This window comes from Rhea americana, unplaced genomic scaffold (assembly GCF_003343005.1).
Source record: "Rhea americana isolate MKP2758 unplaced genomic scaffold, rheAme1 scaffold_175, whole genome shotgun sequence".
Taxonomy (NCBI): domain Eukaryota; kingdom Metazoa; phylum Chordata; class Aves; order Rheiformes; family Rheidae; genus Rhea; species Rhea americana.
The window spans coordinates 1,248,779-1,276,632 of record NW_028185872.1 but is presented as its reverse complement, the minus strand read 5'-3'; the positions used below and the strand labels follow the sequence as shown (position 1 = coordinate 1,276,632).

Below are 27,854 nucleotides of genomic sequence, written 5' to 3'. Positions count from 1 at the left end.
GGGGGGAAGCGCGAGCCTCAACGGCCGGTCCCAACGGCCGGCGGTTCCGGGGGGGGAGGGGGGCGATCCGGCTGACGCTGAGGGACTGCGGCGGTGGCGGACCAGGACGTGCCCAGGGGGTGAGAATAAATCCGCGGTGGGGGAGGGAAGGAGGGGGGAGCCGGGGGGAGGCGGGCGGGGGGCAGGCAGGCTGACAGCCGCGCCGATGTGATGAGTCATGCGAAGGCAGCCAGACGCGTAGGTTCCTCACAGGAACCCGAAGGAAACCTGAGAGCAAATTCCCTATTACCTAATCTCTGCCTCAGGATTTCCCTTGTGTTCATCATTTCCGGCGCCAGTGTCTTCTCCATGGGCTCTCCTCCCGCTGCTAGGTCAGGGCAGGAGGGTAAACAGAGCGCCGTTGCCATGGCAGAGGGCAGCCTGCCTTGGCTTTCTGGTGTGCCGAGCATAATTGCCCCTCGGAGCTGGCAGTTCCGGCCTTAGCGCCACAGACCAAGTCTCTAAGAATATTTTGGAAACTTGAATGGATTAGCATGAGGGAAATGTGCAATTAAATACATAGTACTTCAGCAAAAAGTCCTCTCTACAAACTCGTTGCCGTTGCACGTGCAGCCAATGGACCTAATGCYTCAGTGGGACTGTTTTGTGGAGCTCAGACTAAGTTTGGTTCAACCAGAAGAAAAATTAACCTGAACCTCGTTAGGCTGAGAGCCCCTCAGCCTCTCAGTTCTTACTTTCTGAAATAGTTCCTCATATTTCTAGGAAGAGGAGCTTTTAGGTCATRTCTATTGATTTCCAACACTTAGCAACAAAATTTCTAATGTTTAGCTGTTCTCAGGGTTGACATATGAACAGCAATATGAATTCATAAGCGTATACATTATATCTACGCATTAGATGTTCTGGCAAATGGGAGTTCATAAGTAGCTGAAGATATTACACTGAATGAAACTTAAAAGTTACGGTTAGTCAGTGGGACTAACCAAGTGCTGTCTAATAAATATCTTCCATTTATGAAAAGTATTTTATTTTATTCATTGCTACTGAAAAGCTATTTTCAGAGCTATCAGATCCATAAATATCAACAATGAACAGGTACAACTATCACACATTTAAAATAGCTTGTACATGCGGGAGGGAATTCTATCCTTAATGTCAGATAGACCTTAAAAAATAGCCAAGTTACAAGTCTCAATTTTTAATGGATTGTAATGAGAACAGTAGCTTGCTGGAACTTGTTGTTATCTGCATTGTAGTAATTACCTCTGCATGTCAGGTGCTGCTGTAAATTTGTCTTCTGTTTGGTAGATTATTATTTCAGAGCCAAACTAACTTTAGAATATTTCCGGCAACTGCACTGACTGATCATATTGCAATCTTGTGAATATGTAAAAGCCATGAGAGTTAAAAGTGTGATTTTCACAGTTGGTCTTGGTCTTTCACAGCCAAAAGCTATTAAAGTGATACAAAATTGCATAGCTTCTCCTGAAAGTATGTCTCTAAGCAATTTTTTTCAGTATACCATTTATATACTTTCAATTTAACATTCATTTATTTAAGAATGTCAGGATGGCTTGAGGGTTAGAAAAGTAGCAGTGCTTTCTGAAGAGATAGCTCATAGTTGCAGCTGATGATATCATCCCTGGGTTTCATTTTCTATTTTTTAGGTCTGTGTGTACTGCATCATCAGTGAGTCAGAAGCCTCAAGAGAATGCATATCAATGTAAGCATCCAAAAAGGAGTTTTAAGTTCAACAATATTCATTTTTCACTAGTAATTCAGAGACACTTGGAGTTTCTAAGACACTATACTCCTGCTAATCTTAGTGTATTGTGATCTCAATTCAGAAAATTCTTATTACTGCAGTATCTTAGGGAAGTAGCAGTTACTTCAAAAAGATGTGTAACCAGCTTCATGTTGTATGACAAATATCAACTAAGACTATCCAGAAAAAAATTCAAAAATTGTGTAGATTGTCTCTCCTTTTTTTTAATTGTATAAATAGTTTATTTCTGAGTTGTTTTAAACAGCACATAAGAGTATCAGAGTAATACCTACTCTGTTTCATATTGAAATGCTAAAGTTACCAGATGTCCTTGATTCATCCTGGCAGTCCCCATGTGCTTTTCATCAGTTGTCTAATTGCAAAGGACACTAATTAAAATGAACTAGAGTAGAACTTTGTACTCAGGATACTTTGTCAAGTTTTGGCACTACTGTCAAGTTACTAACATTTTACTTTAATATTAAATAAAGAGCTTATGGCTGTAAGCCATAGTGACATTTGTTTCTGGGAGGGAAGGTGAAAAACCATTCTTATTAACCTGCAACATAGAACATATGGTAACTGTGGGTGGTATGGCTAAGTTAAGCAGCCAGGAACATGCTATCGGTTCACTGTGGAGACAACGGGGTGGGCAATTAACGCAGAAGGTATTCACACTGGTATTTTACTGCTGTCCAGAAAAGGAAACTCTAAATACAATTTATTGTCAGGTAAATCACTAATCTAAAAAAGGTGTGTTTGGTATTATTTTTTCAGTGTTTAGTAACTCTGGAGGCTAAATTTAAAATGCTTTAATGCATTCTAGATTGCTAGGTAACAGCAGTATGAATGGCTCTTAGGTGATAAGGTTAGGTGTATGGAGTAAATTCACAATTCATAACATATTGAGTCTGAAATCGTTGGTTTGCTACACATTGTCAAATAGAGATGAAGTAGAGACTTCCACCTGACCTGAGAAGGAAATAGAAGTGTTTGTATCCTTTTTGGCTTCATCATGTTTTAAAAAAAGATTTTACAATGTTGTGCTGGAAAAAAAATCTGTTTCATTTTAGCCTTAAAAATATGTCGTCTTCTTTCTGATTTTGCTAGTGAGGAATAAGCAGAGTTTGAGCAGGCCTTGGGGAGGTGACCTGAATTGTATGGAGTGCAAGATGAAGCACTTTATAATTTTTTTTTTTTAACATTTGGAAGTAATTGTTGTACACTGACAAATCAAAAAAGGAGGGGAGCATTAAGAAGCATTTGGCAATACTTTAATATACCTGTGTTATATTTTTTCTGATACTATACAATARAGTAAGTTGGAAAAACATAATTGTAAACAAATTGCCTTTCTGAAGTGATCTCTTTAAAAAGTAGGGCTTTTGCAATAAACCAGAGGTAATTTTAGAAGCTGTGTTCTGTTTTCCTGGCCAGATGAAACCACCATAAAAGCAAGTATTTCCAAGCTTTTAGCTGTTCTCATTCTGAAGGCACTTCTACTGTTGAATTCCCTGTAGAGTGGTATATGGGATAATATATGGTATGGTGCTTATAATATGGTGTTGAAAAATTATGCAATTCTTTATACTTGTTCATTTAATCAATATTGCTCACCTTGTGAATGTAAAAGGAATATATCAATATGTAGTTGTTGATAACTCTTTTCAAAAACATATGAATGTCTATCCCACTCTGCAAGAGTGGCCCATAGTCTGAATTTTTGTTATAGTTCTTAAAACTCAGTGAGACAATTATTCTTCTACTTCATTGAAATAATTAGTTAAGAATAAGGTCAGGAAGAATTTGGAAAGAATATGGTGAAGGGGCTCTTGTTTATAACCTGTAGCAAGCTCCAATTAATTTTCTTAGGTTTGGTCTTTTTTCAACTGCAGTTTTAAAAGCACAATAATTTCTGTCACTGTAGATTGACTGGCTCCTTTACCATCATAAGTACTGTATTAGGATATTTGTAAGCACCAAGGTCCATGTCTATCTTTCTCTCTGATTTTTGAGGCTAAAACAGCTTTTCAATTTTCATATTCAAAGACTATTCTGAATATCCATATCCATTGCAAAACAAAAGATTTCAGGCCTGAATCCCACTCTCAGCTGTCATGGAAACTTCCAGTCCCATTCTAAAGGAAAATTCCATTTGCAACCTTCCATTCAGACCCAAGTTTAGGAAAGGAGGTTCTATGAATAGCAATAGCGAGAAACAGGTTATCGGTCCATGACTATTTAGTTAGATTTGGAAATCTATTGCAGAAACGTATATGGAAGAAAGAACCAGTGCAAAAAAATACTGTGAGAAACTAGCCCTTCAAAATGACTGACAACAGGTCTGGAACACTACAGAATCAGATAGAGCACAACATACCTGGCTTCCCTTTAACAAAGGCAAAGATGATATTTTTTATGTCATAAAATCTTTGACTGACATATTGAAGTGTGACTGTAGATTAGTGCCCATGGRATTGTCTTAGCAAAACAGAGCTGACCACATACCACCTAGTAATGTAGTCTGAATGTTGTTGAATCATCAGATCATCCTGCAAGCAGGCACGCACYGGAGTCCAATAACTTCTCTTTAAGGCCAATCCACTTCAGCAATCAGTCACTCCTYCTTATCATAATTTCCTTTCAGGGCTAAACTGAGATGAGGGGTGCAGACATCCTGGATATCAGCAAACAACAGAGCTTGCTGTCTGTGTTACTCTGCCAGGCCCTTCCTCTGTACTTTCCATTTTTGTAACATGTTTCTTCCAAGTTTGAAATCTCACATACCATACTGTGTGAATATAGTACTGCTGGAATTCCTAAGCATGAAGTTTGCTTTTGTTCAGAGGAGACAGTAAAAGGCTTGTATATCATTTAAATTCCATTTATGCTTTATTCTGGAGATTTAATGATGTGTGCACACTCTGCCCCTTTGAAGTGGGGGGTGAAGTTCATCCAAAAGTGAGAGCAAAATTTAAACTAGGTTTGTTAGGGCAGACGCCTACCTAGTGGAGTTTAAAAACATACATTGGTTCTTCCACAGACTTACTTTAAATGACTTGTTCATCATATTACTGTAGATTAGATTTCTAATTCTGTGATATCCTGCTCCAGTCACAAGACCTTGAATTTTACATTCACCTACTTAGAAATGTCTCTTTATTAAGAAGAAAAAAAAAAAAAAGCCATTGACTTGAGTACCAGAAAYCAATGGTTGTGTCCAGACTACTATAGCATTTATACTATAAAAAGTGTCTTGAGTCTGTTTTGTCTCTTTCATCTGAGACAAAATAGAACGATACGATTCAGTGACACAGACGTTAAAAGATGTATGCAGAAGATGTTAACTTCTCTTGGACACTTACATATTCTATGCATTAGCCAGAGAAATTTGGGTATATTATAAAATACAGAACACATTGATAAATTAATGATTGTTTAAAGAGATTAATATACCCTGATATATAATGTGTTCCAAAAACATTTACCAGGTGAAAGTGTATTAAATCATGATAGTGAAAAAAGGTGTGACAAATTGTGTTATAATCTCATGTTGACATGCTATATTTTAGAGGTATAATTTCTGTGCCATAGAGGCAACTTGTTCTTCATTCAAATATGTTTTATATTAGCAATATATATAAGAAAAAAAAATCACCAAGCAAGAGTACCTGTAACTTTGTTGCTAAAATTGCAGTGGTTCACATTAAATAAGATGGAGTATTAGAAGTATATATATCATTAATTTAAAACTCAAAAATAATGTAATCTGAAATACCAAACTAAGCTCATATTCAAACATGTCYAGAGACTTTGAGAAAAGTATCTAGGTAAAGTTGTCTTTTTACTTCGCTATATACCTTACTAGATATTTTATATTTTAAACATTCTCTCTTCTCATTGTTTGAAACTGAAATGTGTTTTTTAATATCCTGATGCTTCTCTAGCTCCACTTAAATCAATGGCAAATAGCTTTGTTATTTTTTCTTTTTAATAAAATGAATAATATTAGCTTTAATTCTTGAAGAATGCTTTCAGTAAAATATATACTTTTCCGTGCATCCTTTCAGCATATAATCCATTGTTTTAATTGCTTCTATAATAATTTAGCAATTGCTTTCAATAATAGTTATAATTTCTACAGGTTTGCTTACAGCCATGTAGAGCTTAACATCTCTGTTAAATAGATCAGAGATATTGTAGAAATACTCCTTGCTTGTAGGAAGCAAGATAGTAGTTTACAGTTTAATAGAGGGTACATTCGTGGGTGAAATTCAATACTGGGAAGAAGGCCAGTTCCCRGTGATTTCATTCCTTAGTACAGAGCATCAGTGCACAAATCTTGCAGTAGCAGAGGAAAGCCATTTTCCCAACCATAATAATCCAAGATCACTATATGGCTAGAAGCCACAAGACACTGGGTACGTACCTTGGGGAGCCAGCATGAGGGATCTCCAGGAAGAAGTAGCAGTTGGCACTGGTTCCTGGAGCTGAAGRGGGGGACTGGTGTGCACAGGAGGACAGCACAGGCAGCTCAGCAGCCCCAAGACTCTGGCAGCTTCAGCACCTGTTGGCTCATGTTCTTCTAAGCCAGCACTCATGCTGCTTTGAGGCCACTGCATCRACCTGGCAGCCCTGTAACACAGTCTTGGTGGGGTAGTTACGCTCCAACTAGCTGAGAACCACAACTTATCTCATCTTGCTCTAGCCCTCCAAAGAGAAATATTATTTCCCTCACATACTGTGTTGTAATATTTYTGTTAGTGCAATATAAGTGCTCTATTTATTTAATTTCCCTCATGTCACTGTTTCTTGCAACAAAAGAAYGCCATACCATACCTGATAACTTCTTAAAACATATTTCATATAGAATTAGAATATGTTAAAGCAGTGTAATACTACTWAAAGAGTATTTCTAAGTAATTGTGATCCTGAGCATAGTAAGACAATCTCTTTCAACAACCTGGAACATAATGATTTACCTCTCCAACTTGCATATCTTCCCTTTTAGAAAAGGATGAAGTTAAAAAGACAGGAAATAAGGATTTTGCYTGTGTCATTAATCCACGAAATGCTTCAGAATAAATCTCATTCTTGGTTCCCCCAAAATAATCATAGGAACAATAACCTGAATTCAACAGAGGCATACATACTATATTTTAAATATTTTTTCTCAACACTGTATTCCACTTTCAAGTTACCAGTTGAGCCTCCTCAGAACACTTAGAATCAGGAAGAGATAAATTGTTATTTCCTYGTGCCAGACTAAAGAGTTTCGAAGCATGATTCTGGGTTTGAGAAGAAGTGTATCATAACCACAGTGTTTTCTTGTTGCCAAGCCCTGTGGTAGATACTGTATCTTTGTTGTGTAGGAAGCTACTTTGTCACCACAACAAGCAAACGTTGTCAGTACAAAACTGAGTAGTATTAAACTCAGTGTGATAGTTMGAAGTTCTTGCATTTCCAAAAATTAGGATTTAAGCATCAATCTAAACAAGCTATTTTGTTCTGGATTCAGTACTGTGAAGTTGACTGGTTAGAATCTACTTTTTGTGCAGGAATACAGTYTGTCATACCATTCACTACTGCACACTGGTGCTGTGAAATGCAAGAGAGTTCCAGACTCATGTAAGAAAATACCAGTTTGCCATAGAAGACTTGCTGGTGATGCAATGGTCAAATTCTTTCTTTATTCACAATTCTAAGCCTGGAACAACTTTCATGTCTCCAGCAGATGAGAATCTGGCTCATGTAATCTAATTTTGTCTCCACCAACAGATCCTTCTCTCTAGTTCTGGTCTGCAGAGCTGATTTTTATAATAGCTCCAATATGAAAAACAAAATCTCAGCATAGACAGCTTCTAATATTTCCTTTGGAGGTTTTATGATTGCCACTGTTAACCAATAACATTTTTTTTTATCTTGATAATGACTTCTGAAATACTGGAAAATCTATCATTTATTCAAACAAAATGATTTATCATCTTTGGCATAATAGAATCAGCATTTCAGCTGGGGCTCCTGGGTGCTATGCTACTACAAATAAAATAAAGAAACAATTAGCTGAAATTAATTGTATATTAGAGACTTGTCCTTACCCTCCCTGAATGTGGAAGAATATGAAAGATATTAAATCAGAACACAAGAAACTGACAGAAATTGATTTTTCCATAAATATCAGATGTGTTTGATAGTTGCTATCATTAGTAACCAGCAGTGGTTCTTAAGATACTGCTACACATTCTTAATGGATGGTTTTCCTTGTAGCTACGTAGGCATGTATACTGTGCTAACTCCCCCCTCCTCTTGCACTGCAATACGTAGGAAGCTATTATTCCCAAATGGAGCATTTGCTTGCTGACATCACATGCGGTAGAATCCTTTTGTTTGCCTATGTCTCCTGCATAGAAATGTTTGTCTGAGTCACAAATCCTGTCGTCTTTCTTGCTCTATGTCACGCTTGCTTGCTTGAGAGCTCTCCCTGACTCATGTTTTTTAAATTTTGATAAAGCCCAGAGTGCTGTATGGCAGTTAAATACTTCTCCTTTTAGTATTTTGTTATGTAAATTATATCTAAATACTATAATGATCTAAAATCACTGCCCCCTTTTCCATCTTTTTTAATAGAGAGGTTTTGTGATTCAAATTCAGCACAGAATTTTGTTTCAAGGCAAAGCCAGTTTAGCATTACTAACTTAAAAATTAAAGATACTGACTCCCATAACTTGAATTCTCCATTTAGTCTGCTGGCTAAGTTTCCTCAGCTATAACATTATCAAGTCTKGTGCCACAAAGGGGTTGTGTGTGTGTGTGTGTGTGTGTGTACAGACAAACACTTCTTGTGCTTGGAGTAATTACTATTTTGCATTGTGGTACCTTTGCTCTTCTGTAATAGTCATCTTACAGATTTGTTTTCTGTTAATAAAAGAGGACAAATCCTTGCTCTGTTTTCAGTGGACATTCATTCTTTCACTTGGTATACATTCTGGAGCTGCTAATGTATTGCTGGTGTCTAAGAAACCTGGCTTTCCTGTTTATTAAATTAAGCCACAAACAAAGCAGATCCTGATTACAGAATATTCATTCTGAATCCTTTGTTAAAAGGGAACATGGAGGCTAAGGACTATGCAGCAGTCCAGCTCAAGCTTGAGCGATGGTGAAACRTTCTTACTCACCGAGATAGGATCATAAAATTGCCATGCTGGATTAAATCTTTTGTCCTTCAAACCTAGCCTTCTGTCTCAATTGTTACTGCAAYCAAATAAATAAGATGTTCGAAATGGTGCTTTGTCTGCCCTTGATCAAGGACTTTGCAGCAGGTAAGGGCTAAAGCCCCAATCTGGCACACAGCATTTAAGCATGCATTCATCTTAAAAGCATTTTATCAGAAGCTCCGCTGCTTTCCACCCTGGCTTGAGGCATRTGAGCAGATTGCTGCCTAGAACCTTGTTAAAATTCAACTGCACACAGAAACAGATGAATGATCAAGACCTATGTCATTAAATGCATCTTACTACACTCTCATATTTTGTTGTTTAAACTGGCATAACTTTTGTATCCAGAGTAAAAGAAATKGAGGTAGTCTTCATCCCCCCAAAACTGAAGCCTCTTGCAGAAAACATTTTAGATTTTTATTAGAAAAGTAAAACCGCGTCATGCAGGAAGAAACTTCCCACCATGGAAACTTGTATATTGTAATTTTATTATCAATGTAAAGTTCAGAATAGGAATTTTAGTTAAACAGTCTCTCATGCTATCCTTAGTTGAATGTTCACTACAAAAATGTTCTCATGTAGCATATCTTTTTAATGTTCAACTTTTGAATCACTATTATTTTTCCTCTTCTCTCCGCGGTCGTTTGCGAGGGTTCATTTCGGTACCTTCTGAGTTTTGAGTGACAGCTGGAGGCTGCACATCTCGGAAACCATGAGGCTGTAAGCAAAAAGCAAAGTCATGCGATAAGATATAGGATATATCCTAGGATATATATCCTATATAACATGAGTAACTCTAGTACCCATAAGATCAGAATAAGGTATGAGGCTGTCATTTATTTCAGATGAGTGGCCAAAGAATGTCTATAGACTCAGCTAAGCACAGAATTGCAAGCTTTTCAACACACATGCAAACAAACTGTCCCTACTCAATTTTCTAAAAGATATTTTCTCATCACCAATCAGGCAATAATTTTCACGTTATCACTAATCATCCCTATGGCTATGGAGCACTTCTCTGTAAATTATGCTRCTTATTTAAATAAATTTAAAGCCAAATCCTTCAGCCTTACTCAAAGAAAACTCCTACAGAGGAGAAGAGGGGACTGGACTCACTGCATCAGTCATTTTCAGAAACACAATTGTGAATTTCTAAAACCCAGGGTATTTTTTATTTYATGCATCTATTTAATGAACTGAAAATGGCAATGAGATGTTGTAAGAGAAGAATTTATCTGAATCAGCCTATCCAGACCACAGACTGTCTCTGCACAGTGATTTATGGGACACAATGGGGTGAGAACTTCTAACTGCCAAAACCTAAATGCAGAAGTGAAAACTAGATGTTGCTACGTAGTAGAGGGCTCAAAATGTTCTACATTGCTTAGTACCATYGGTATTTTCAGTTAGCTTAGCTCACTGTTTAGATGACTGATTTTAAGAGATTTAAAAATATGAAAGATCTGGAAAATTAAAGTGTCAYTGGTGCAGACAGAGGCATTGAGATGTTACACTGTGCGTGGTCTGTGACTGTCCTCCCATCTCCAGACAATTCTGTGTAGGAAGCATTGTTGACAGCTCACTGAAGGACTCTCACAGTAGTGCAGAGACTTGGAGAGGAGAGGTTATCAGAAAAAGAAATTGTTTTGGCAATCCTAAATGTTCAGGTAGAGACAAGGAGGGGATGATAGCATTTCAGAAGAACTGACATTTCAGATTGGTGCAGTGTGAAAAAACAGGCAGAATTACTACCAGATACGTGATTTTTCTAAAATGCCCATGCATCCCAGAGCAAGATCAATCCAAGACAAAATGAAAYCATTCAAAATGTTTTGCTTAAATGTCCCAACTTTATAGTTGTAATCTATCTCTAAATCCCTCACCTCATACAGGCTGCTATGCTTTATAGGAACAAGCAYTGAGGAATGCCACAAGGGCAGAACTTGTACAAGCCCTATGCTATTTTAAGCTACTCAAGTGTTATTCTCAATAGCATAAAGGGAATCCTGAAGTTTAGTGTTTCACTGCTGCTTGCATCTAATCTCTGCCATTTCCCTGAGGCACAAAGGTGGATCTGTAGCCAAGAATCCACTTAATCCGGCATGTGAGACTCCTAATGAAAGCATTCCAATGGTTATAAAGGCTGGAACATGATGAAGTAGGCTGTTCGGTATGGATGTTTTGCATTTAGTTAAAGGCTTGTATCTTCTGAGCATAGCCTCTCTCTAGAGGCTGAAAATAGAAGAATTTTGTGTATATTTGTGAAGCTTGTTAATGGTTTTTAGATGGAGACAACATGGCTAATAGTACTAAGATTTAAAAAGATTCTTCAGGCCTRCAAAGCTCAGATACTCAATAGTCATTTTGAGTTGTTCTTTAATATTTTCTGGTGATTACACACTGCATCAAGATTGACAAGGTGGCCTTATTACTTGAAAGTTATTCTCATGGTTAGTCTGGCAGACCCTCCACTGTTCAGGGAAATACTGACAATCCTTATCCAGAATATAGGTTTGGGATCTCTGTCTTCCACTATCAAACAATCAGGTCACACTACCAGGGAAATTTAGGTAATCAGATAATCTATTTGCTCCCTTTGCTTAAATCAATTTATACTTCTATACTCTGCATTTAAGAATGACTCCACATCAGCCTGTGAAAGAGACATTATTTTATCTCATAGGTGTTCCACAACTTCCTCACTTGCTCAGTGGTGACTGACGTGCCAGGATGCCAAAAAGGAAACAACTGAAAAAGAACTAGAGCTTGGTCACTAAGTCACATACTTCTCCATCAGCTTACAGACACTCAACAGCAAGTTTTTCAAAGGTACCAACGTATCTARTTAACACTGAAATTAACAGCAGTAATAAGCCTAAACATCTCTGAGGGTGTGGGTCCCTGAAGAATTTACAAAACAATTTTTTTTTGAATGCTGGACATACATAGATGTGCTAGATCATACTTGGAACACATGAACACATATTTACATCTTCCAGTTTAACTACTGAGATGATAATGAGGAGAAGTAACAAAAGACAGTTACCATCAGACCTCAATTTCATGAAAGAAACAAATATATATATACATACATACATATATATATATATTTTACTTACAGAAAGCATCTATGGAAGTAGCTCAACAAGATTAAGGGGAAAACACAAGGATAGTCTTAAAATATAACTTATCCTTGATTAAAATACATTTTCAACTGCATTTCAAGATACATATGTATTTCTTCTGTGTGCATGCACACAGAGGAAGAGAGCATGGCTGTTTTGTAGTAAGCATAAAACTGAAAGGAAAAGRCAATTAAACTGCCTAAGATAAGATCCAGTCTGTTTGGTTGTTGGCGAGGGAGGCCTGCAGTCATATCATATGACCGAAACAACCTTGGGATATGGTCCCACTTGCCTTTTCATGTCTTCACAGAACTAAGAGTATGTGTGTGTGTGTGTGTATACATGTGTATACATATATGAATATATATATTTTTGTAGTATTTATTCTATCCAGGTAAATACATTCAAGAATGGAAAAAAAAAGATCTCATTTTGGTTCAGTAATTTGAAAACCTCATTTTACAGGCAGCACTAAAATCTGCAAGAAATGCTATGGCAACGTGTTTCCATGAGGACACAGCAAATAGTTATTGCATGTACCTATGTATATGACATTTAAAGAGTTTTTTTTTTAACCTAAATATAGCTTAGACACTATGTATTATTATCAGTATGTCTCTAAGCACTTCATAAAGGACTATAACCACAAGACTTAACCGGGGATGAATAAGAACTCCAGCCCTAAGCTGGAAGCACATCTTATGATATTGACAAGAGAGAAAAATGCATAAATTGGCTGGTCCTTAGGCAGTACACTGGGCAGCTGATGTACTTAAAGTAGAGATGAAGAAATACATGTGGCTCAAAGCACTGGTGAGACATCTGAAACACCATGTATGATTTTGGTCGCCTTGTTCTAAGATAACCTCAGAATGGAACAGGTGCAAAGAAGAGCCACCATGGAAACAAACCACCTATCTTACAAGGGAGAAGATAGTTTAGTTTGCTCAGTCTCCCAAAATGAAGACCCAGAAAGCGCACGATTGTCCTCTGTAATTACACTTAGCCAAGAGTTAATATCAAGGGCTCATAAATGAATAGTACAACGGTACAAGAACAGATGGGAACAGGCATCCTGTAATTGATCTGGAAATCAAACTGTTTTAACTGTAAAGGGACTGACGTGATGGATCAYTTTTTCAAAGAGAGACACAGGGGCAAAATAATCATAAACCCAGAGACAGCCCGGTATTATTGGCTACTTTCAGTGTTGCCTTTCAGTTGCCTTCTAAGAAAGCAAACTGCAATCTCAGATTTGTCTACAAATCTCTGAAAAGTTCTTCACAGCTAACATTTTGCTCCCATTTCTGTACTTCCATCTCGAAAGAGATACTAACTGTAATGTGGTATGGTATAGTTGACTCCTTCTGGCTTGGTGATTTGTACAATGTTGCCAGCCTGGTTAAACAAAAACAAAGAATTAGGATTAGTGAGTACAGRTAATACAAAAGTTCCAAATAAACAGTATTAGGTTAACCAGACCCAAGCTGTCCCACAGTCATGGGGTAAGTGATCAGTGTAATTCTTATGTCTGTATACTTGTACAGGTTATTCAACACGTGGATGTCAAAGTCCCATCTCTGTCTGACCAGTCAGCTCAAATACAATGTAGACCTACTAATAAAGAGCGAATGATTAGCCTTATWTTATCACTGTATTTTATCATGTTTCGGAACAATAACCATTCTAAACTAATTCCAAACGCCACTTTAAAATCCAAAAAAAACCCCAAAAAACAACAACAAAAAAAACCCCTTTCAGCACAATTCTTTTCTACTCCATTAAACAACCATTTGCAGCTTGACCTCTCGAAGTTGGAAGATAYGCCTCAAGAACTCAAAAACTTCTAGAGATTTCACAAAATACAGTGGATGGAGAACATAAGATGTCCAAAGCCTGACCTTGCCACCAACATACAGCGTGACCTCGAGTAAATCACTTCCCTTGTGTCACTCCTCTTTTCTTGATTTTGTGCATTTAGGCTCTAAGCAATGCATTTTGATTTGTGCTTATACAACACTTAGCCCAATGGGTGCTTGCCTAATACAGATAAAAGACAGCAAAGAGCTGAATAACAAGGGATTTTTTTAACCAGTCCTAGCACTGCTAGTCTGCTCCATGCCTACCTCTCCTCCAAACTTGCACTTATACAAAGCCAATACAGAAAGTGTTCTGCTCTCTGTACCAAGACACCCTGCCAAGGATCCTGTTAATTATTTTTGTCCTTTTTTATTTTTTTCTCTTCCCTGAGGTGCCATTCTATTAGAGAGCACGTAATTACAGCCTGAGGAACACTGCCACTTCATATTAGCTACACAGGGAATTCCTCAGAACATTTAAGAGGTGGGTTATACTTTACAAAATAACCTAAATCTGAAGCTGCAGAAGCCATGCTTTTACAAGCGCTCAGCTGGAGCTCTGCTGTGTGCTTTTGACTCAACAGGATCTTTCCCCACAGCAATGAGACCCATTGTAATAAAGCTCTGACACATTTCCAGTAGTACAGAGAAACAAAGAGAGAGAGGGACAAGTATCATATTTAGCCAAAGCATAATAGAGAAGGAAAAATGACMTCTTAAATGGCTATCTTTGCACCTTACCAATAGCCTATAAAAAGAATAATAATAAATCATGCAGTACAAACAAATCATGTAGTTCATCTATAAAGGCAACAGAATCTGTCTATTTCTGCTTTTCACAGATACTCAGAATTGCTGTGCTTCTGCAGGCCCCATTCCATATTAGCTGTATATTTATAACAGTAAATAAGAAATGCTTTTCTACCTTTTACCTTCCATTTTGGGACCTATACCTACAACAGTCCTAGCCATGATGTGGAAGGAAAAAGCTCCTTACTTTCTGTATATAAAATTAACCTTGTTCACTCCGCAATTGTCATATTGATGCAACTTCTCTCTTATAAAAGCTGTTAATTAGTGTCATTAATTTAACTCCAGACTAAACAGCCTGCTGTAATCACTCTGCATTACTTTCAAACTTAGAATTTAAAGAACAAAACCCCACAAAAAAGTATCACCACATTTTTCTTCCAAGCTTAAAAAGGAAAACTACACACAACATTCCAGTAGCATTTTTGTTCGTTGTTTGCAGAAGATTAGGGAATAGAATCAGGGCRTCTTAAGTCTCAAATTACAGCTGCATTGTGATATTATACTCAAGATGAATTCAACTGAATAGGAAATATAAGTGAGCTTGCAACATAGGAAAGACGGGGGGGGGGGGGAAAGAAACAAAAAAGAACACACTGCAACAGCAAGAGACCTTCACACTGGTTTTAGAGGGATCATTCTAATTTGTTTGAGCTTCTAAAATCATCTTCCATAGGTGCACTCTGCACTGAGAGTAAAGGCAGCCCTTTAACTCCCACTAAGCATTTGCATATCTGCCTTGCAAGAGAACCTTCCTACTGCATTCAAAAGCAGAACAATCCAACAGCTGCAACTGAGGCTCAGGAGTCAGCAGGCCTATGTTCTGTCCTCCTGGGAATCCCCTTCTAGGTGTAAAGCTTTCTTGGACATCAAAGGGCTTTGTAWTGCCTAGGGCCTAAAAGTCTGACTTCAGCAAAGAAATTCTTCCTGCTTGCAAAATGTAAACTGAGAGACCGATTTTTGGTGAAGCTTGGAGGTGTTGAGGTGCAAAGATAGCCATTTAAGAGGTCATTTTTCCTTCTCTATTATGCTTTGGCTAAATATGATACTTGTCCCTCTCTCTGTTTCTCTGTACTACTGGAAGCTTGGAGGTTGTCTCTGTGACTGAGAMAACCATATATGCCCACAGCTGGGTTATAAAAAAAGTTTTGTTTTTTTACCTAATCACCAGTCCCCAGATTCTTGTCTCTGAGCAACTACCATTAGTATTTTTATGAGACATGGCATCTTGCCAGGAACAAAGGACAGCATTGCAGCAAGCTGACCACAGTGAAAAGAAGGAGMACAACAGTTCAGCCCACACTATCTCAGGGTTGAACTATGTATTTTTTTTCTTGAGCCTCAATAGCCTGGGATGTGGGAGACCACAGCCTGAAGCCAAATTCAAATCCCTGCTTGGCCACTAGGTTCAGCCTGCAAAAGATTCTCCAGTGTCAGACTTAACAATATTACTATGTACCTTATTGGCCTACATTTACGCTTACCTTTGAGTGTTGTCCCAGTGAAAGATTAAACGGACAGTAGCAGCATGTCCCCAGCTTTCTCCTGAGTGACATAAAATGACAGGCATTTTATTTATCTCCTATAAAAGCAGCAGAATCAATAAATTGAACTGCAATTAGATAAGCCTTCCAAAAAAACTTCCATGATTAAAGTATATATACCTTTCTTGCAGTAAGGAATCACATCTCTTTTATACATTCAATAATTTCACAACTAGTTTATCAAATATACTGAGACAAGGAATAACCTGTGTACTCACTCACAGAATGTTTTACAAAAACCTTGATGCAATACTTCTGTATTTGTGAAAAGATTTTATACATACCTAATAAAGGGCAGGTTTCAGACAAATCTTGAAAACAGAGGCAACATGAAGAAAATATTTTTTCTAATTATTACTGAAAAAGTCTAGTGACTATGTCTAAATCCTAGTTCAAAATTGTCATATTCTGTCTCTCAGGCATAATTATGAGCAAACATCACTTCCTTTGGGATAAAAGCTTTGGGAGAAGGTCAGTGATTATTAAAGTATTAAGGGCCCCTGAAGCAGTCTTCCTTTTCTAACAGCAAAATGAAAAAACACAACCAATAGACAGTGGGGGGAAAAAAGCAAAAAAAGAGAAGAAAGTTTGAGCTATTATCCTGTTTCAGGGGAAACAGTCCTAATGTTTCAGATCACATCTGGCCACAAGATCATTCGGTTTACAGACAGCTTTATTGGGCGTTTTCCTCTGTTTATCCCAAGGGACATATAGCAGTCAGAAGATGGATTGAATTTTGAAACAGTCGCTTGGTTAAGTACTGCAAGCCTCTCTCATTCATCTGTACACAACCTGTTAACTTCTCAGTTATTTGTTGGTCTCCAGCACACCACCAGCCCCACATTCTCTGGCCTTCATTAGAGCATGTAGAAGAAAGAAAATGACTCAACTGTAATGAAGACCTAGACCCTCTAGGCATCTTGCCAGACCCTTGTCCCTTATATCTTAGTTGAGATTTAATGTTTTGGCCATTGGATATAGTTCTGAGTCAGAGATCAAAACACATAATTTACAAATGGACCCAAGTTCCATACCAGACTCTTTCCAACTATATTGAATACAAGGGAAAAAAACACGACTTGCAAAATGAGATGTTTCTGAGTTAAACTGGCTGCAGTTTAATATTTGACCTCCTTTCTAAATATATCAAGCAGAAATGTCTAGGAACACCCAGCTTAGCTATCACTAGTGGGAAAGAAAGCTGCCCCCTTCATAAAGCTCTTGACTTAATACCTTGCAGCATCTGTGCTCTTTTTCATAATTAAGGAATTCCCTTCTGCTAGGAAGCTGAATAAGAGTTTACAGATTAATGCTCTTGTGAAATCTTAGAAAAGCCTATTTCTAGGCCCTACTAATAAGTACAGGGGAAAAAAAAATATGTAGGGGAGGAACTGATCTTTCTTGGGGTTTTGCCACTCACCTACCCCTCAATAATCCCTTTGGCTACAACCAACCATAGAGGAGTAGGAGCTTCTTGAGCTTTATGATGAGACTGTTGCAAAAGCATCCYTTCAGAGTGGGTCATAAAACCACCCAGTAATACACCAGTACAATACTCACACTGAGTCTATGGAATAAATTCACATAAAATTGCAAACACCTTTGTACCACTTTGAAATTCTCAACTTAAGATTTGCTGTTTAAAATTAAATTTGGATGAGCAGAGTATCTCTCTGCTTTAATATTTTACCACTGGTACAAACTTTCATTTTTGCAAGCGGATACACTATTCAGTTCAACGCAACTACGTGGCTACATGCACATTCTGATGAGGGCCACAATCAGTTTACAGTCGCCTCAAGAAGAAGTTATGTCAAATTAAATGTTCCTAAGAACAAAATTGTGTGYAGGACAGTATATGATAATTTAGGATTGTAACCTACACTGACTCTTTCAGCATTCTTTACTATCCTCCCCCGCTATGACTTAGTAAACACAACAGTTCTCAAAAACTGCTGGCTATTAAAAAAGTCAAGACAGAATCTATTAGCTTTTATTTATTTTGTAGCCAGAAAGGCTGCCAAAAAAGAACTAAAATATCAGAGAGCAAGATGTGTCATTCTGTGATGTGAAAATGACAAAAATGGTCAGATACTGAAAGCAGGGTCTTTATCTGCATGCACAGCTCAAAATTTCACATTCTCCAAGRAGACGATTTGTATTTGTTCATTTTATCTTACATCTGTGCCAAATGGTTCAATACCTGAACAGACACTGAGAACATCTTTGCCTCTGTACTGTCCCYTTCTCCCTCCTCTCCAGACCAAGAGCATCATTACTTAGTCCATCTTAGTCCATCGAATCTAAAGCTCTGGGCAAAGAATTTTTGCCCTTTAACTGCATCATGAAACAATACAAAGTTATAACCTGAAAGAAGAAAAGGCTCAGCATTTAAATCTTAATTTGGCCAAATCTCTGTTTCAGATGAACTGYGCTAGTTTCCCCTGTGAACAGAGTAAAACAGTCTATATGGAGCACTCTGCTCATTATACAGCAAGCTGGAACAGCCCGTAAGAAACACTTAAACTTGCTATGGGCAGGCTGTAATTCAGAAGCCCACATAMAATTTCCCCTACATTATAATTGTAGTGTATAACTGTAGAGAACAAAGGACAGATAGTTTCAGATATGCATCAAATATGAAATAGCTTTGCAAATAACCAGTGGAAACAGTTTRAAATGTTTATTTGCCATTACATTTGAATGTGTTTTGGAGGGGCAGTTAACATCTCTCAGGGAATTTAGAAAATTGCAGCATAGTTCAAGTTCCACAACCATTAAGCTGTGGACACAYGACCTCTTCTCTTACTGATTCAACCTGTTCATCACCACCTTCCTGCTAGAGGTCTACTACCCCCAGTCAATCCCTGCATTATTTGTATGATCACCAGCCAGTTTCAGTCTAAATTACCTGATTAGCAGAGACTTACTTGTTACTTAAATTACTTAAGCTTACCAGGCTCACTTTTAACAAAAATGTTTTGGGAGACAATCACAAACAGCTCAGCCAGCATGTAGATTAGAGCAGTGACCTCCAGCAGGGGTAGTGGCCTCCTTAGCAGGTACAGCTGCAGCTGGAATAGAGGTATCTCTACAACCTAAGATCCTTGGGGGAAGGTTGTGATATGTTAGCTGCAGGTCTAAGAAACTAGTTATTCAACAGAATATTCCTACTGTTTCCTCATAAAGAGTAATTCAATTAGCTTAGGTAATACTGATATATCTAATTTAAAGTTTAGTATTAAATATTTGAGTTTAAAAAAGGGAAAAAGGAAATTCCAGCAACATTATCAATCTCTGTGTCTCTGCAATCTTCAAAAGACATGASTTTTAAAATTATATGTAATATCTTCTCAAAAATCTAAGATTCTAACCTACAAGCAATGTCTGAGTTTAGAACAAAATTTGATAGTTGCTAATTATAATTACAACCCTGACATGTATAGGTACTACTGCAGAGTTCCCCAATGCTAATAGTTCAAGGCTAACAGTTGAGATTTACATTAATAGTTCCACCATGGATCCTGCTATACCACAGAAAATTTAGCAGACTTTTTTTTTCTTTCTTTCTTTTGGTTCATGATGCCAAAAGAAAGTAAATTATATATTCAAAGATTTTTGGTTTTCAACTTACATGCTAAGCACCTACCTAAAGCCGGTACCAGTGTGGACTGGCTTTGTCCAATCCTTGTTGTCATTTGATTTGTCAGAACTACCTAAAAGAATAAACAGAAACAAACAAAAAAAACCTCTAGGAAGCAATCAAAATAGGGGAGGGGAAAGAGACAGATTTTTCTAAAAGGTTTTATTGATAAAGTGCTTACTCAGTCCAAACTCTTGCCAATGGAATCAAAGCTTTGTGTTAACAATAAGAAACTATAAAGGTGCCTCATCTTTTCTCAATAGCCAAAACAAAATAAGAGAACTCTGCAAAAAGTATTTTCAGTTTTCATGAGAAGTAGATTTCCTTCATTGAAGACTTACAAAATGAAATCTTTCACTATGCAAGGATAGAAACCCAAAACAACCCATATATTCCACTGCATATGTACTAAAGACAATTTGGATCTGTATATAGATGCACAGGACTTGTATTAGCCCTCTTTATATGGATGGTTTCACTCACTGTGGCATAAACAAACTCGGCGGTGTTGCACAAAGCATGCATAAGCCTAATGATTAACAAAATTTCTGCACCTTGTAGTCTAAAAATGTGCAAGTGGGTACAATACAAAGCAGAATGAGAGCGAACAGACAGAGCGKGGGAGTGTTTTCACAGCATAAATCATTCGTAGGAGGTTCACAGACAGTCTAGGTTAGATCCTTGGTAGAAGTGGGGGTGGGTRAGACAGAAAAGAGCCAGGAATATTAACTGCAAGGCTCATTAAAAATGAAAAATAAAAAATTGTACCTATCTTAAACCCTAGGGGCTTTCAGTGTTTGACATGCCTGTATGATTCTTGCTTGAATAGTTAGAAAAGTGTACTAGAGCAACCAACTCCACTGAGCATATGGGGCACATACCAAAACATTTACATAGCTGAGAGCCCCAAAACATACACTGTGTATTTTGGAGAATTGACTCATCATAGATCAATGCAGCCCCACAATGGCCCCAGATCTCATTGCTAGAGGAGAGCTTGACTGGGCATCCCAGTAAAAGACAATGAGTTCAGCTTTAGAAACTAAAGAAATTCACTTTCTCCCATATTAGAGCATTCAGACAGCCCAGCTTTGCTGTCAGTCAAGCAATTCCTGGCAGGCAAGTTTAATTCAGACTGCTTGCAAGCTATATGCAACTAAATCAAAAACTAACAAGAGGGCCACTCTGAGCTAGACCACTTCYGAAGCTCTGTGATTAATCACTTCTTTAGCAAGTGCTGATTTAACAAACATTTGTACTACAGTGCTCGCTTGTTCGACACAAATAAGTTTAATATGTTTTACTTGACTGAAGAAAAAAAGATTATACAATGACAACTGCTCCCTTTCAAGGTCACTGGGCACCTAACGTATGAATGAGAGCAGTCAATAAACTGGACATGGTGCAAATCAAGCAGTTGTATAATATTTGTCTCTGTTGGTACCCACACTAGAAGAACCACCTTCATAATTCATACTGGAGGGGAGAAGGGATTTGCTTTCAGTGGCAAATACAATTGCCTAACCCTGGCAGAATGCGGAGTTGTGCTCTTTCCTTTCCTGCAGCTATCAAAGGAAACACAARGGGAGGCTTACTTTCAGCAGTATGAACAAAAGCCAGTTGTGTGAGAGTTGTGCATGACAAGAAAGCAAGTTACCTGAAAACAGTTACAGAGACAAGCACCATTTTGAGACCCTGTAAGCTCTAATTCCTGAACAATGCTTTTCTGCGCTGTAACAGACTCGCCAAACAATTTCTGTAACAGATGTAGCTTCTGAGTGCCATCTGCTGGCTATGTGCCTGCACATTTGCAGGCTTCCATATTGGTGTAAATGACGTAGAAACAATCCCCAGGCAGGAAGCTGTGGGTTTCCATGGATGCCAGAACAGCCAGCCAAACTCAAGCAGTCTTCCTCCCTAGGAGCTGTTCCTTCCACTAACACACTAGTTTATTTTTAAATGAAGAATAAAAATTTATGTTGGTACTGCTAAATATTCTGATATATTTTAATGTGTGTGCTTTGTAGGTAGGAGAAGTCACCAAAGGAACATTCTTTTTCCAATCAAATCACAAAAGGAGATGATGTGAAACAGCATGACAAATGATATGTTACCATTTAGTTAAAATTAACAGGATGCTTGTGTGAATTTTACCTATTTGGCAAGTCTAGGAACTTTCTATGTCTGCCATTTTGCCTGTGCAATCCATTTTTACTGACGAAACTGGCAAATACAAATGTTAAGAACATTCCCGCACTTTTATTTTGCTGTCTACAAACAATCACACATCCCACCTGCTTTATCCTTCATAAGGCATTGATTTCAAAGTAGCCCTGTTTGCAATTTAAACTTCCCCCAGACTTACTGCTGCTTTATGATCATTTGCTACAATGATCAGCTGTTGTGCAAGACCATTTAAAAGTCTTGTGCGAAGTGAGAGGTCCTCAAAGTCATGGCGAAAGGGAAATGCAATTCCATCAATTACCACCAGTCGGACCTAAGTATAGAAGAAAAGAAAAAACTACTATCAGTATCCTACAGAATGCTAACAAAAAGTAGTAAGGTCTTCCAACTGCATCAGAATCTGTTTCATATAAGGTGATGTCAATCTTTTATTTTATACTTAGACGTGCTTGACAGCGTAACATCTATTGTCTGTCTCTGCATATTAGAGACAATCTGCACTACCTGAAAGAGTGTGAAGAGCCTCAAGCTCCAAACTACAACAGTATACAGTAGTATAAATCAGTGTATTTGCTAAGTGCAATACTGCATTATACATAGATACTATCTCATAGCTGCATTAGCTTAAACAAAATTCTGTACTAAGCTCTTCCATTAGTTAAGTCAGCACAGAGCTCCCCTTCTGAATATTTCTGGTTTCAGAGCTCTCTCACAGCTGGCTGCCTTATCTCTGCAATGCCTGACACATATAAAGCTGGTCAAAAAAGCCGTGTTGAAGAGAAGTCAAAGAGAAAAATCATTAAAAATCAGAAATGCACTTCAATCAACTCTCCATGAACGTTGTTTTACTTCACTCTCTCTCTCAAAAAATAAAACCAAAATGYGAAGACATGCTGTCCACAGTCACTGTTAAAATAACTCATCAGATACTGAGAGCCACATCAGTGATCTATCTTAGAAACATGGATTTTAACAGATGCTTGAAGACATTCCAGAGGATATACAATAGAGCTGGAAATCTGTCTTTCCTGGAGGTGTTGCTTTGCTGCTTTCGCAGCAGTCATTAGCTGAAACTAGAGGACAATATCGCTGCAGGCTCATCRTCCTCAAGGCTCTATATAAACATGCTTTGGGGATTCTGATTTATTCTAACTTCATTTGCTGTAGCTGTTCTGAYGATCCAAATTTGCCTGAAATACAGATGGGAGACCAATAATCTTATATTRTTTATGTGTTAATTTGTCACTGAAGTCCTGCGTATCTGCAAATTTTTGCATTAATACAAATTAATGCAAAACAAATTGGGAACAACACTAGAAAATTCTTCTTTTTCTATATTACTGATTTAACTTATCACTGAAAATAGTTTTGGGACTGGAACATACAGGCCTGCAGCAAACATCACTCTCTGAAATAGCCCTGGGGCTCCAACTGGAAAAAAATAGTATTTTGAAAAATAAAAAAAGATTAGTTAGAATTCAAATAGGATATTATTCTGCTCTCTCTCATTTCTTTCATGTAAATTCTTCTCAATGAGCCTGTACATTTTCCTTGTGCATATTTTTTTTTTTTAACTTTGCAGTTTAAGAGCATAAAAATGACTCATGCTACAAAGGAACATACACACAGTTATACAACTTTTGTATCAGACAAACATGTCCAGGTGGGATGTAATTTAGTTTATTTTCTCCATGTTGCACTTGTTATAAAATAGCAGGTAAGTAGACTTGAAGTATTGAAGACTATAYAATAGCAGGAAAGCTTGATAACAAATGCCTTCTCCTTATAGAGTTTCTCTCTAATATATCTTATTATGACAAATGCCTTCTCCTTATCAGAGTTTCCTCTCTAGTATACCTTATTATGACAAGAATATTTTCTTAGCATTGTCTTTTTCATCTTATCAGCAAAATTTCAAAACAACTCATATTACTGTCAGAAATATCTGGGAAAAAAAAGCCTGTACTTCTCATAGAAAACCTAAATTCTGGAGCATTTCCCAGTCTCAGCTTTAGGTCTGTCCAGAGAGATTAGAACAAATTTTATGAGAACTGGACTACAATGAGGAGTCTATCAAGTCAATTATGGACTGCTCAAAGAATCACCAGAAGGTCTTATAACTCTCCTGCAACCTTCAGTACTTCAGGCTCCAAGCCAAGCACAGATGGTACCAGAAAACTGCAGCCCAACCTAACTGTGCTAATGAAGCCATGTTCTTTCCACAAGAGCAAACACAACAGGGCACCGTTAGCACCTGGCAGAGGAAGGCAAATACTCTCAGACTACACTATGCAAAAGAAAGATTCCCATCTGCACTTTCAAGCTGATAACTGCATCTAAAAATGGAAATGATATCCAAAAGATAATTTAACTGAACAACATTGATTTGTGCTCTCTTACAAYGATGCACAAGTCACCTCCCATGAATCTTGCTTAGGGAATGATCTGCCTTGCAGAATCTAGAAATCTGGAAAGGAGGTGGAGAAAATCTGCATTCCAACAGCATTTCACTAAGACAATGGGCAACATTTTGGGTGTAGTCCACCCAAGAGTTAAGCTGCAGACTCCAGTTGCTTGTAGCAACAGAAGATGTGTGGGGAAGATTGAAGAGAGTCAGTTTCTGGATGTCAGGAGAATGCAGGATGCTTCTGGTCCTCAGTGGTCTGCTAGGAGAAAGGACTGAGACTAAGTCATTCTGATCCCCCTGCATCATGGTCATCAGACACAAATATGACTCAGTCTCTTCTGTAAAGTAGTTTTGCGATGATTCCTAAGTTAGCGCTCAYGGAAATGTGCATTCTTACTGTATCACGAGTGTCAATCAAAATCTTTAATGTGAACATGAATAACATCTTCAGGTAAGTCTGCAATAACTCTTACCTTTGRATGCTCTGAAAGAAAGTCTGGGAGGAGGTAGACCTGTGCTAGAAGCTCTATGTAGTCACGGCAACGGAAGTAATATATGTGAGAAAGGATACTTTCAAGAGAAAAAGTCTCCAAAGCTTTTAGATGATCTGAGAATAAAGAGATGAATAAAGGAGTCAGAAGTTTACACTAACATATTGCTACTTCCATCATTCCACCAAACTATTTCTTCTACACATAGCAACAAAAACCCCAAAACAGAAATTTTGCTAAAGGAACAGAAACAGCCAAGGTAAAGAGCATGGAAAACATATCTTCCATCTGGCTTGAAAGTCATGAAGGTGGCGACTAAACTATCTCAACACTTGCACACAGATTCATTGGAGCTTCCAAAGGAGTGTTCTAAAAATGAAAAATTAATTTTTCAAAAAAGGACTTTTTCCAGTAAGTCACTTTCAAGCCAGACCACTACCAGATRACAACAGTCAGTATTAGTCAAGCATTGTTTAATGTAGAGACAGTAGCTCATATAATATGGTGTCCTTTTAGCTCTGTTTAAACCAAGTTTTTTTGTACAAAATGCTCTGAGAGCAACATAAAAGTTGCACCAGTGTCCCTAACACACTGACAAYTTACAGAATAAAATTATTCAACTAAATGCAACCTATCTGTATTAACCATTGGAAAGAGCTCRATCACAACTACAGTTTTGTAACACAAGGCTTCCATACCAACACTGACTTAAACAATTCTGCCTTTCCTGTTCCCTTTCCTGAGCTGCTCTTCCTGTTCCGGTGTTGCAGCATATTATCCCTCAGTTTTGCTGACACAAATTTGTTTGGGTTTTGTTGTAAATTKGATTACTAAAGTGATCTGTGTTGAAAACAAAAATAAACCAAAACACATCCCTAAATACAGCAAACAATCCCTTAGAAAAGAATTATTCTTGAATTAGATCAGCTCAGTCTGCAGCATGGCCCCACCACCACATTGACACAGGACGTGACGCACTAGGACATTCAGGTAGGAAATAAAAGGCTGAGAGCAAGAACTCCCTAAGCCAGCACTGCTGCTGAAAGTGCAAAACTGCAGCCTACGAGACACTCACTTCACCCAGATCCTAGCTTACTAGGCAGAAAGAAACATCACTTAGGAACATACCTTCTTCTTGGTGAGCTTCAGCAATAAGCTGGCAATGCTGTACACAGGCAGTTGCAATATCCACTACTCTGTCTACCATAAAACTTCCTTCAGTATCAATGAACACTGCTTCTCCAGCTAGACCCCCAAAGCATTCTGGGATCTGTACATCTACTGCCAGCTGCATACTGCCACCGAAAACAGAAAGATAAAAAGACAAATATATGCATTACAATGCTCTCTCCTCCCCGCTTATTCCTAAAGTGACATTTCTGCTGAGAGTACGGAGGAGTATAACCATTATCAAGATTGTATTTGTAACGCTGTATAGGAATCAGAGATTGCAGCCATTACAGCAAGCACGAAGAACTCAGTTAAATTCAGACAAGAAAAGTGATCCTCAGTTCATTTACAAAAGTAATGTAAAAATTGGATACCATAGCTGTGTTTTCCCAACACCGGGTGCTCCACAGATCTCAGTGATTTTTGTTAGCTGCACACCACCCCCAAGAACATTGTCTAGTGCTGAACAAAAGGTGATGATGAAGCCCTGGGCTTGCTCTTGTTCCAACAGCTCCAGTGCCGTGCATTTTCTGGAGGTGCCAGGTGCTGCAGCAGTCCGTGTCGCATCACTGTGACATTCCTGCCTTACAACCTGYAATGCTTCTAGAGCCTCTTCTTTGGAGATTCCAATTTCTAGAAAGACAAACGGATGCAACAATAGCCTATTAACAGCAATAGATTAAATTATAAAAAGAGAATTCATCTTGTTTGTCAGAACCTAATAATTCTGCAGTGCAAAACAAAAATAATAATCCTTATAATGATGTGCACAGCTTGCCAATATTTCTGGAACTAATGATCTAATTTTCAAAAGAACTGAGAGCAGTGGTGCACCACGTTCAGAATTCAGATGCCAATAAGCTACCTGCAAGGAAAAAGCCAAAACTGCTGTTCATAGACGTGGATGGGATCTGGAAGGCAGTTCATCTGCTCTGCACCTGAATGGGCTATTCTGAGTATCACTTGAAGCAAGTAAGGCTCAGTAAAAGATGTCATGTTGCAGACTGATAAATGGTGGCGACACCTAGTGATCACGCTCTGCATACTCACTGTGGGCTAAGCACCTTAGGGCACTATTTTAGTTCAGGTCTGAAGTACAGATCCTGTAACAGAAATGAGATACCTGCAAATATCTGTGCATCTTTATGCACACATATCTGCCATGATCTAGTTAGTTCACTTCGATCTGCAAAGCAAACCTAATACAATGGATTATCTCAGACATTTAAAACTACTGCTAATCACAGTCACGGCGCATTTCTCGAACTGGCTGTGGAAATCTGCTTTAGCAACTTGAAAAATGCAGTTTCCTAATAATAAAGCAGTTTGTTTAAAACAAGTACAACTGGGGAAAGAAGGGGAATGAGAGAGAGAACAGTCTGTTTTTCTTTTCCAGGGTCCCATTTACACTCCTACTAGGAGAACAAAGATCCGTCAAAAGCAAATACTGTCTTTTGCTCGGGCAAAAGAAGTAAATATTAAGTATTTACTCCGCCCGCTTCTCTAGGCTCGCTGGATGTCTGGGCGAGATTCGCAGGGAAGCTGCGCGGAGCCGAACCGCCGTGCGGAAAAGCGCTTTACCCGCCCGGAGCGCGGGCCGGGCCGGGTTTCCGGGGGGCAGAGAGGGGAGCGCGGCGGGGCG

The 27,854-nt window shown here is 38.2% G+C and overlaps 2 protein-coding genes across 14 annotated transcripts in view; one reads left to right on the top strand and one right to left on the bottom strand.

Annotated features, from left to right (window-relative positions):
* The first annotated feature begins 52 nt into the window (after positions 1–52).
* Positions 53–27,854, top strand: part of TEX14 (testis expressed 14, intercellular bridge forming factor) — a 68,645-nt gene continuing 40,843 nt past the window's right edge. For all 13 annotated transcript variants that reach the window (XR_014895371.1, XR_014895373.1, XR_014895372.1 and 10 more), the window contains exons 1-2: positions 53–119; positions 1,668–1,723. Coding sequence is in view for 10 of the 13 variants with exons in the window: in XM_085301322.1 (XP_085157448.1) it covers positions 1,712–1,723 (12 nt within the window). In the remaining 3 variants the exon portion in view is untranslated. The remainder of the gene's footprint in view (positions 120–1,667; positions 1,724–27,854) is intronic.
* RAD51C (RAD51 paralog C) lies at positions 9,451–26,885 on the bottom strand (the record flags this gene model as incomplete). Its single annotated transcript, XM_085301365.1, has 8 exons — positions 9,451–9,697; positions 13,442–13,502; positions 16,258–16,318; positions 19,967–20,033; positions 22,326–22,457; positions 25,025–25,158; positions 26,171–26,337; positions 26,587–26,885. Coding segments are annotated over 8 exons (1,023 nt in total), but the record flags the coding sequence as incomplete, so codon positions are not given.